The 12,187-nt window shown below is 36.6% G+C and overlaps 1 protein-coding gene across 20 annotated transcripts in view; it reads right to left on the bottom strand.

Annotated features, from left to right (window-relative positions):
* Dmd (dystrophin) overlaps positions 1–12,187 on the bottom strand; it is a 2,367,748-nt gene that overhangs the window by 144,722 nt on the left and 2,210,839 nt on the right. For all 20 annotated transcript variants that reach the window (XM_063279795.1, XM_063279798.1, XM_063279800.1 and 17 more), the window contains one exon: positions 8,404–8,465. In XM_063279795.1, the coding sequence (XP_063135865.1) occupies positions 8,404–8,465 (62 nt within the window). The remainder of the gene's footprint in view (positions 1–8,403; positions 8,466–12,187) is intronic.

Here is a 12,187-nt window from a genome sequence, read left to right as displayed (position 1 = left end):
GGATCCGTGGGACCCACATTCTGGGGGAGAAAACCTACTCTCACAAGTTGTTCTTGGCCTGCACTACAGATGCCCAAACACAGAAACACAAAAGAATAAGACATAGCTTAAAAATAGTTTTTTAATGCAACAGATGGAATTGTTACTGACCATTATCAGTTTGATAAGCACTATTTTATACAGGACCAAAAAGTATACAATTGGTTGCCTTTGCGTTGAAATCAACACAGTACAAATATGCAAATATGTAAATCTATGAGTACATGTACCTATCATTTATGCATACAGGCAAACATTCATATACGATATTTATCCAAGTTTCATAAGCTTCATTTTATTAAGGGGCAAAAAGATCTCCCTGGAGTTATCCAAGTGAAGACTGTGGAATGGCAAATTCAGAAACACTGTCACAGACTATCACCAATTCATAAATAAACGAAATGATTCATTCCCTATGTCATAAGAGTCTTTTGGAGTATTTTTAGGTCATTTTATTACCACCATAGAGGGGATGGACTTTAAAACTCAATATCTACTTTATGTGAGTGCTCTGACTGTACTGAATCTCTTTTCAGCAAAATTGCTGCTCCCAAGAGACATAAAGGTAATCAGACTTTTGCCTTAAAAGGAAATATTGGAAATGTCTGAATAAGAGCAGACACATTTTTAGATGCCCTTTCTCCATGTGCAAAAAAGTAACCTTCGGCAAACCCAGCTACATACAATTGTCCCCATCTAGCACTTTTCTCCCTGCTGCAGGTGCGACCTTAATGCTCCTCTTCCATGGATCAACAAAATTCAAATCTGGTAGCTCTTTTAAGGTGTAAAACAGTCCAAGTCTAAGAAACACTCTTTGTGACTTTTCTTGGGATACAGGCTTTGAGAAATGCAAATTAGAACTATGTTTATGTATATTCCTCAATTAGAAGCTTTAAATCAAGTCATTTGAACAAGAAAAATGCTCCAATAAAAATTTCCATTAAAATGCCATAAATTTTGATTTTGAAGTTACATTTCTATTTTGCAAATGGAAAAAATCAATTGTTCCCAATTAAAGCTAAAGAGGCTGGTACATTTTCTGTTTTTTTTTTCCTTTTTAAGCAGGATAGCAGAGGTAAAAGAAGGCCATGTTAATATCATATATTCCACATTGCAAATCTGAGTAAATCTCCTATGCTAACTATGTCAGCTATGGAATAAAGAGTGTCATTTGGGATTCCATAGCTTAATTATGCTGATAAAGCAGTTTTATAAATCATGCTACGCATAGTGGATATCCCTTTGAGAATAGTGAACTAGAAGCCATAAAATATGTCTTCAATCCATATGTCACTACAAATATGTCACATCGCCTTGAGCTTCTACTTACCCAAGTCTAAATGGAGAAAGGAAACAGTTACCCCATTCTCTGGTGTGAAAACATTATTTTCCAAATCAAAAGCAGCAGTTAGGGACACCCAAGGGCTGATAAGGTATGAGATCTGAAATTGAGGATGATAGAGAACCCAGACCATCTAATTCACAGCTGGATTCACAGGGTGAAACGAGGTTACTTCTGAAGACTCTCTATACACTAAATAGCGCCACACAAATCTAATTGTAAGTATTATAAATATGATTAATCTATTCAGCCTTCTAAGCTGGTGATGACAAAGTTATTGGACCTGGGGGTATCTTGATGGGGGGTATCCACAAGATCAAGCTTACTTCTAGCCAAGAGTTAAAAGGAAAAACAAATATTTCATTATCATTATGCATTGAAAAGTAGAGCAAGGAAAAGTATAGGAACACTTTGGGGTCATAGCCAAGATGGAATCTAGATTTAGACTTCCTTTCTAGTTTGAAGCGTTAGAGTAGTAGAAAAACTAAAGGTGGGAATAGAGGTCTTGTTTTAAAACTTGAAGTTTCTTGAAAGTAATGGGCATAAAGATAAGGATGAGAATTCCTAAAACATTCATAAGACTATGTTTTAAAAATTGACAACATTTTTATCATTGAAATGAATACCATGCTGAATCGTGCATTTCAAAACTTGAACAACAGGAAAGACATGCTAGACCCTTCTAGAATCTCATGAAAGGGAGGGAAAAAAATCACTCTTGCTTACAAAGACATTAATGAAGGGTAAAAAATGGAAAATCCTATTAGAACACATACGTAGTCTGTCTACATCTTAATAAAACAGAATAATCAGTTAACTTTCTGAAGTGTTTCTCTCTGCCTATTATACTTTTATCCAAGTCTTCTGTGTGTACCATATTATTCTGCAGACTTGATGGTATCATTAATGAAAAAACTACTAATTTGGAAAGGAACTATACAGGAGCACATAAAGATTTATTTTTAAATAAAGCATCACAAATAAAGTAGACTAAGATACACATTATTTTAGACATAAGTGTCTCTGTGTAACCGTGGCCTTTCTGGAACTCACTTTGTAGACTAGGTTGGCCTCAAACTCAGGAATCAGCCTGTCAATGCCTCCAGAGTCCTGGGATTAAAGGTTTGTACCAGCACACCAGGATTGTTAAAAATATTTTAAAATGACCTACCACAGGGGAATAGGAAGCTTTTTAAATACCTTCTTAAAATTGCAATGATAAACTCAAGTGAAATGCCAACTTTGAGAAAAGGACAGCTCTTTAATCATTTAATTGCACTGCATATAAATCAGTGAAATTATATTTCAAAATAACCTGCAGAGTATATTACCAGTGAACTCCTACTGATTTGTAAATGTGTTTGGGAGTCACACAGAGCTCTGTAACAATCATCCCATTACATTTCTAAAAATGCTGATAGAAACATGAAATTCAGTTCATGGATGAAGCATACAATTACTTATAAGAAACCAAGATGAATGTACCATCTCCAAAAACTGAAGCAGATAAGACATTTTTCCTTTTTATATTTCAATAACTCCATATTATCTTTACTATGACTGCATTATTAATGTGGGTACAGATAAAGAAATGCTAAAAAACAAACTGAAAAAAATAACTAATGCCAAGTTGTTCTTCCTAGTGAAAATCTAAGAGAATGTGTTTTCAAAATTACTAATGTTGTATAAAAATTTTTTCTGGAATTCCAAAGTCCTAATGACTACCAAACAGCTACTGTAAACACTACTTTTTTGTATTAACTTGAGTATTTCTTATTTACATTTCGAATGTTATTCCCTTTCCCGGTTTCCAGGCCAACATCCCCCTAACCCCTCTCCCTCCCCTTCTATATGGGTGTTCCCCTCCCAATACTCCCCCCATTACTGCCTTCCCCCCAACAATCACTTTCACTGGGGGTTCAGTCTTGGCAGGACCAAGGGCTTCCCCTTCCACTGGTGCTCTTACTAGGCTATTCATTGCTACCTATGCAGTTGGAGCCCAGGGTCAGTCCATGTATATTCTTTGGGTAGTGGCTTAGTCCCTGGAAGCTCTGGTTGTTGGTATTGTTGTTCTCAAGCCCCTTCAAGCTCTTCCAGTCCTTTCTCTAATTCCTCCAACGGGGGTCCTGTTCTCAGTTCAGTGGTTTGCTGCTGGCATTCGCCTATGTATTTGCCATATTCTGGCTGTAAACACTACTTTTTAAAAGATTATTTTTATTTTATGTGTAATAATGTCTTCCTGTGTGCAATGCCCTCAGAAGCCAGAAGAGGGCGGCATTCCTGGAATTGGAGTTACAGAAAGGTGTAAAGTGCCCTGTGGATCCTGGGAACTGCACCTGGTCTTTAACAAGAGCAACTACTGCTCTTAATTGCTGTGTGATCTCTCTAGTCCTTTAAATTACTTGTTTATTATAACTATTTCAAATGTATGGGAGCCTGGCAATATTTTCCGTTGTGACTTGGAAATTTTTGTTTCTCTACATAAAATCTAAAACCCAGGGAAAATACTCATATTTCTAGCATTTGTTGAAATCCCATGCCAAAAGGCCACTTTATATATGGTAGGAGTAAAATAAAACTAATCTTATATTTCTTTTAAATTAAAGGAAGTTAGTCTTGGGAGGGGATGAGTCTATAACTCAGTAGGAGAGCACCTCCCTAGCATGTAAAAAGCCTCAGCCCCAACACCTTATAAATAATATTAGTGCTTGTGTGTGTGCGCATGTATGTGTGTGTATGTGTGCGTGTGTGTGTTAAAACACATGAGCATGCATGCACTGGGAGTATAAAACAGCTTCTCAAGTATGCTAGGAAAGCACTTTACTGATGCACTGCATCTCTTGTCCCTTTATTGCTAAAATGTTTAAGCCTGCTTTTGTGTGTGTGTGTCTGTGTGTGTGTGTGTGTGTGTGAAAGAGAGAGAGAGTGAGAGACTGAATGAGAGAGAGAGAGACTGAGTGAGAGAGAGAGACTGAATATATTTAGACTAAAATATAAGACATAATCCTAATTCTGCAAGAATTGGAGTGTTTACAAATAAACTATCTATATGTCAGGATATATATGTGTTGTGTATGTGTACTGAACATGGGTGTATATGTGTGTATATGTGAATAGCTGCTTCTATTCTATAGCTGTTTTTCTATTATGGATTTTCATTGCTTAAGGCATTATAGCCACAGGGACACTAAAGAATGAGATGGACATATCAATGTTGAAACATATTTGCTAATTGTGTGAATCATATGTTCATTATAGAAAATGAAGAAGAAAGAATACAAAAGGTAATACCTAAAATCTATTTACCAGAGTGTCTAATATTAATATCTGAAGTAACATTTTCCTTTCATAATTGAATGCTCATGTGCTAGTTTTCCAGTCCTTATAAAATGTGTTTCACTTCTGCTATCACGCTGCTTAGATCCGAAGCAGAGGAAATAACTGAGCTCTTAATGGTGACACAGAGAACAAGGATATATGTTGAACAGGTTGCTGGGAACTGGGAACAATTAGAAAATGGAAACTTCCTTAGAAGTGGGTGTATTTAGGAACATGTAACACTGGAAGAGGTTTGGAATGGGTGTACAGGGAGGGTAAAGACAACCTTGGTATTTTCAGTATGCTGCCATAGATATACTCTACATTCTGCCTCTAACAGGAAAGAAGGCTAGACATGGTCTAAAATGTGATACACCACACACAATCCCTCTTCTTCCTTTCATGAACTGAGTACCTCTGAAGACTTTGAACCATTTTATCCAGTTCAAAGCAACAACTTAGAACTAAAGGAAGAAGGAAAAATAAAACCCAGTAAATAAAAGTTAAAACCAAAGATTTCTTTTCAATGTGCTCTCCTTCTATTTCAAAGACAGAACATTTTAATCTGTGAGAAGGACAAGAACAATGTTGGCATTAATTATATAAGACATCACCAGAGCTGAAGTCATAACAAATGAAGTTGGTCATTCCATAGGTACAAGGAGAACCTACAGCCTAGGAATTTATTCTATCATTTTCAGAAACACTATCATCGGTTCAAAAACTGTCATTCATGTAATAATCAATCCTTAGGTATAACTGTAAAGTGTATTTATTTATAACAGGTATTTTATATATATATATGTATATATATATACACATAAAACCAACATGGATGGACTTTACTGAGAGAATAATACCAAGGAGATCAAGGAACTCATCCACCTTGGTCAATTGCTAATGTACTCCAAACATTTGCAAACTCCTAATGACTGCCTCTGTGTACCTGAATTCATGTTTTGAGAAGTGTGAGTGTTAAAACCACGAATCATGGGAGGTAAATTGCTAGCATGTGATGTGGGCAGGACAGAGACATGTAGACATGTAGTCCCTCAATAAATAGAAGATGTTATTTGATGAGTAAGCATTCAGATAAAGAAATACTTTATTGCAACAACAAGAACAACAAAATGACCTTGGACATACTAGCTCTGAAAGCTGAAAAACAAAGGTCAAGCCTTAGTTCCTTGTAGGAACTAGGCTAAAAAGAAACAAAATTTCTCAGGGATTGAGAATAGAATACAGTTATGTAGTTGCATTTTATTATATGCAAATCACACCTCAATAAAGTTGATTTAATGAAAGAAAGTTTACAATACATACGATGTAAAAATCCCTGCAACTGTAAAATGCCATTGCCTTCCAAAAGTGGAATGATTAGTCCAAGGTTATAAGCTATATGCCAGATTATACAATAAAATAAAACTTATTCAAAGTCCTGAAAAACGTCTAAAAATTATTACATGTATATATGGTTCTTATAGAAAATGAGAACATCTATGCAAAAAAATCTATATAATGAGTCTATAAATTAGTTTGTCAATCATGTTTGTAATGGATCGTTACAGAATAAAAGTGATAGAATAGAATATATAATCACATGGAAATATGGTCACAATATGTTACTTTTACATTAAAAGTAGATTCTTAACAGTGAATCACTCATTGAAAAACATAGAAGTGTGTGTGTATTTGTTGATTGATGAGAATCAAACAACAGGTTTCCCAGGAAATATGGAAGTATTCTACCACTAAGCTACATGTCCAGTCTAATAACCTTGTTTTTAGACGGAAATTTTGAAGGTATTAACTAACTAGCTAATTAAGCAGTTAATTCTAAGAAGCAATTAGTAAGTGATTTGTTTTTTTTTTAAGTTTATCTGTATTTTTAAACTTTAAAAGGCCAACACGCTAATTCTATAGATGTTTTTTATTTCAAGTAAATTACAATCATAAAACTAGAGATCATGGCAACTATAGTTATAAGTAGGCTCTGTAGACTACATGTGACATTCAAGTTTTCTACGTGTAGTACAAAAAAAGTCCAAAATTAGAAGCTGAAATCATTTATGGGCCTGAAAACTAGTGTTTAAAGATTAACTCATCTTAATTGTATTTATTTATTTTTTTAATTTCTACACATAGCTACACTGAAATGATATATTACTTGAAATGTTTTGGACATGTCTGGCTAGTAGAATTACAGCCGACTTTTTTTTCTTGTCATGCTTTTTATTTGCATTTTCCAGACTTTCTGGAAGAAATTATTATCATTTATAATTTTTTAAAAAGGTTTTTTTTTTTGAGACACATTCTCATTAAGTAGTTCTGCTGGCCTGGACATCACTATGTAGACTAGGCCGGCTTTTAATACACAGAAATCTGCCTGCATCTGAGTGCTAAGCTTAAAAGATGTGCTCCACCAAACCCAACAAAATCCTTTTTTAAAGATTGTTTTGTGGTTTTATTTTTGTAGCTAATGAGTCCTCCTGCATTTCTTAATGCCTCTAGACCTGCAGTTCATCATCCAACGAAAACTGTGTCAGAAAGTTCATGGATGTGACTCTCCCCCGCCACACACATACAACCTTGCACGCCTATGCAGAGTTGGTGTGTAACTCCCATGGGCTTTATCACATTCACATTCACTTCATTTTTATACTTTGTAGGCTTTTTGTTTTTGCTTGATTTGTTTACTAAGACAAGCAGTCTCATGATGTTGCCTTGGCTAGCCTAGAACATACTGTGTAGATCTGGCTGGCCTCCAGCTCAGATCCCTGCTTGTCTGCCTTCCAAGTGCTGGAATAAAAGGTAGGCACCGATTACTCTACCTAATAAATAGTATACATTAGCGTTACACCTTATGGATTATTAGTATATAATTTTAAATAAACTCAGACATAAAAAATAAAAAAATGCATGGTTGTTTAAGTAAAACAATAATTAAAAAGCTAGACACATCAGAGAATTCAGATTAATCTCCAAAACAATCCAAATTAGGGCTGAAGAGATGGTTCAGCATATATGAGCCCTGCCTGCTCTTTCAGAGGACCCTGATTTATTCCCAGCACCCACAAGGTGGCTCACAAATATCTGTAACTTCAATTTCAGAAGATCAGATGACCTCTTCTGGTCTGTTCTAGTAACATGGTGTACAGAGATATATTAAAGCATACATTCAGAATAAACAGTAGTATTAAATAATATTAAATAAGTAAATAGTAATAGTAACATTCCAAATTATGAAGAGATAAAAACCTGTCTGGCTTTCATATAAACACCCGCAAATAATTGTAGAGAAAGCAGCAAGTGATCAGACTGGTGATCTGATAAGCCATCGGCATGCCTAGTACTGGAAAAGGGGCGGAAAATCATTTTCCACAACATCTGTGACTTAGCAAAAGTTATCCCTTGGGTTTCACAAGGAAGAAATCAACAAAATAAACTAGAACAGTTCTCTTTATGGTGCAGCGAATAAAACCATATAGACCTTTGGGTATACTGAATTTTCAAGAAACAGTGAAATTGTCAAGTTACTTTTTTTTTCAGATGAGAATGTCTGCCTGTCAACTGTGAAGAGAAGAGTGCAACTGCTCACCCTTGAAGAATCTCCTGATATATTTACAAAACAAATGTCTGGCATACTACAAATCAGACTTCAAGTCAGCTGACATTTAACCCGAAGGAAACAGCCATGTCCTTACCTAAAGACTGGTAGAGCTCTGTCATTTTGGGATGGTCCCAACAAGTTGTTTGGGTCTCGTGGCTAAAAACACACAAAAAAGAGACAGACTTTAGAACCAACAGTGATCAACACCAAAGACAAGTCATTTTATTTTCCATTGTTACTTTTAAGGACTTTCCCAGAGTCCTTCAGACTCTCTTGCAAGCTAAACAGGCTCCATTGTCTTCCAAAGAAAAACAATAGTATCTCGATTTATCTAGAATCTCTTTCTTCTTCAGGCCCACGTATTGAATCACTACTGTGTTTGACAAAGTTGACATTGACCTTGTTATAGAGTCAGTAATCAGAGGTCAGGATTGCCTCAGTTCTACACTGTGAAACATAGAGAAAGGAAAATGAGTTGTCATTCAGCTCTGTCAGTTCCATAATAACAAATCACCTAGTTCCTCGTGTGTTTCCTTGGCCCCTGTTCACTATTCTTTCTTTTCCATAACCAAACTTACTTCATATTGATGAGCAGCTTAAGGCATACCCAGAACCCTGGTAATATATACCATCATCCTTCCCCCTTCCCACTGTTAGAATGTCTTTTAAACTCACTTCTCTGTATATCACCCCACTTCTTCATACATTTCCTTAGACCTGAATGAAATATTCACACTTCTCCATTTCTTAAAGTGTGGTGACCTGCTATTAACTCCTTCCACAAAAGGAACAAAACACCTTTGTTCCCCACTCAATTACATGAACAAACCCAGGAGAGATAACTACATATACTTTTCCTTACTTTGGCCCATCTACCTAAATCACCATAGCATCATATTTCCTGTTTTCAGAGATTACATGGTGAGCTTTTATAAAATAAAATGGAGCTTGGAACAATATTTCAGCATTCATATGCTGAACCTATTTATAATCTTTTAACGGGAAATGTGGGGACCCAGGAGGGGAGAAAGAGCTTAAATATGGGCATGTCAATGGGACCAGAAAGTACAGAGAACCCCACACAAAAAAAGAGGAATTTAAGGAAGCAATAATGTCAAATGGACTCAGCATAGGTTTTGAATTTTAGGGCTTTCCAGCCCAGAGGTAGTGTAATTTGATACGAGTGTACTCACCTGATAAAAAGGCAAAAGATTAAGTGACATTGAGAACTGATGCACCTGAATTCGTGGCCCCCAAGTTACCATCCATTACAATATAGATGTGGAAGCTTAAAAACGATATTTCCCAAAGAGCACAAACTATACTCACCATGTATTTGGTTAAAAAGAAGTTCAAAGGGGGAAACATTTCAAGTAGTTTACTAAATATAATCATAAATATTAGAGACATATGAAAATTGTCAAAATGGCACCACCTCCAAGACCATCCTCCCTGTGATGTTTACAGTTCAGTAATTGAGCTGGGAAGGCTACTGAAATCAGTTTGCAAGAAAATGTACACTTGTAAATGACTGTCTCCCTCCCTTCCAATTTCGTTCATTTCTGTTTTGCTTTTCTGCAGAGAAAATTCACATTTGAAGAGTGTCAATCAGGGTCAGCTGAGCGACTATCACAGAACGACGTGGAAGTCATGGGGAGTAAGAAGAGAAAGCAACGGCAGCCACTTTAGGAAGGCTTGGGAAAGACCATGACCAAGCTGGTTTATAATGTAGAGAAGGGGTGGGCGGGACTTTACATGCACAGCAAAAGGAGGCTGCAGCTTGCAGCTTCATGGAAAAAGTGTTGCTTGTTCTCGAGTGATTTGTAGCTCATAAAGTGACTGTGCCTTCCAACTCTATAGACAAGTGCTTCATCCTGAATTCCAGCTTCCTCCCTTCCAAAGCCTGTCTAGACGTGAGCACCAGAAAGGGGGGTGGGGAGATGGACATGTCCACCCATATGGCCCTTGCTAGACGCACAGTATAATAGCAACATCCCATCTCCAGGACACAGCAGCAACTATAACATCTTTAATGGATCTGCAGGAAACTGTTTGGCTAAGCTGATAAACCTGGCCAGGCAGCAGGGACACACAACCACTCTGAAAAGCATCCATCTGAAACTGATTCAAATAAGAGAGTCAGAGCAATGAAATAAACTTGAAACAGAATTCTAAAAGGAATGAGAAATGTGCCAGAATTTGAGAATTTTCCAGAATTCCACAGAAAGCCGCCAGGAACTTGGTGTAGTTCCCCATGCCCTATGTCCAAAAGACAAAATAAAACACAGGGAGAAAGCCCGTGTTTATCAACATACCTACATTTCGAGCCTTTTAATACCAGTTATGGAGCAGATTAAAAATTATGACATAGATATTAAAATTATACTTTAGTTCATCGGTCCTCAACAATATCGGCGATTCCATTGTGAGATAACAGAAGAAACTACCAGCCCCCATTGCACCCTTTTCCCTGATTTGTTTGATATGTGTTTTTCTCCCAATTATCTAGGATTCAAGGGTATTTGAATAAAAAAAAATGGGTAAAAGAACTACTCAAATAATTCCCTGAATCAACCTTCTTTCTTTCCCCCCTTCACACACACACACACACACACACACACACACACACACACACACACACACCTTTCCCTTTCAAGCAATACAAAGTAACTAGAAAAGGAGACTCAGATTTCACCTTTGCAGTCTTAGCTTCACTTCCCTGCAAAGCAGCACGAAGAGAAGGAAGTGGAAAGAAGAGAAGAATAAAGGATGTGCCTGATCCTCGAAATCAGAAAGATCATCTTTTCATCATTTAACACTAAGATGCTTGGCAACATAGTTGAATGAACATCAAATTGCAGGATAAGAACCAAATAGTCCACTTCACTCCATGTGGGAATTTTATACCTGGAGTGAAATCAAAGCCCTACAGGAGCACACTAAACCTCTTCTCTGAAAAGACAGGAAGACAGTGAAAAGCACAAATTTACCTAGCTCACATCTATCTAGACTCTCTCTTGAAGGACACACTGATTGGAGAGGGAGAGGTGACCAGTTTGGATTTAATAACTGAATTTGCTCCCCCCCCCAAAAAAAAGCTGAAAATTTTCACCTACTTCAATATAAACAGATACTATAGAAAATATGCTGTGCACTTTATACATCAGCAACATGCTTTCCATAGAGTTCACAAGTTACTGGGTACATCTTTGTTTAGCCTTCCTGAAAACCATGACGTTCAATATAGACCACAAGTCTTCACGTACATTAACGTTGACACTGACTACACAGACAATCCTGAAAACCTTCAAATCTTTAAAACATGCTATTGATTCTGGCCCCGCAGATTCCAAAGCCTGGCATCAGCCACACCTCTCTGAGTAATCCTCTAACAGAGGTCCACCCCCTCCTTTATGTGTGCAAACCACAAACAATCTTTCTTTTCTTTTTATTCGTTACCCCGATATAAATTAAAATAGTAAATCACTGGCTGTGACAAAAGATCCTAAAACACCTACTTGTCAATAATCAGAAATTAAAGCATTACTATACTGAGCACAGGGGTGACCTAATTTCCTACCGTAGAATTTAAATTTCCTTTCACCTTTTTTAGTTTCAAGTAGTGTGCAAGGTTATTATAACTGCCTCAGAGCTGTCCCTGCTGTCAGTGCTAGAATAATCAGACTTATTGGAATTGCTTTTGTAGTTTCTTAAAAACAAACATTAGGTACATAAAAGTAGCAGATATCTAAAGCATTCACTGAGGAAATGGCAGTTCCCTAATTAAAGGAAGATTTCTTTTGCAACCACTATTATTTGGTACTGAAAATATATATTCTTTCCATTATTTCCCAGGGCTGAAATAATCACTATGTACC

The sequence above is a fragment of the Rattus norvegicus genome, chromosome X (genome assembly GCF_036323735.1).
Source record: "Rattus norvegicus strain BN/NHsdMcwi chromosome X, GRCr8, whole genome shotgun sequence".
Taxonomy (NCBI): domain Eukaryota; kingdom Metazoa; phylum Chordata; class Mammalia; order Rodentia; family Muridae; genus Rattus; species Rattus norvegicus.
This window is presented reverse-complemented; position numbering and strand designations above follow the sequence as displayed.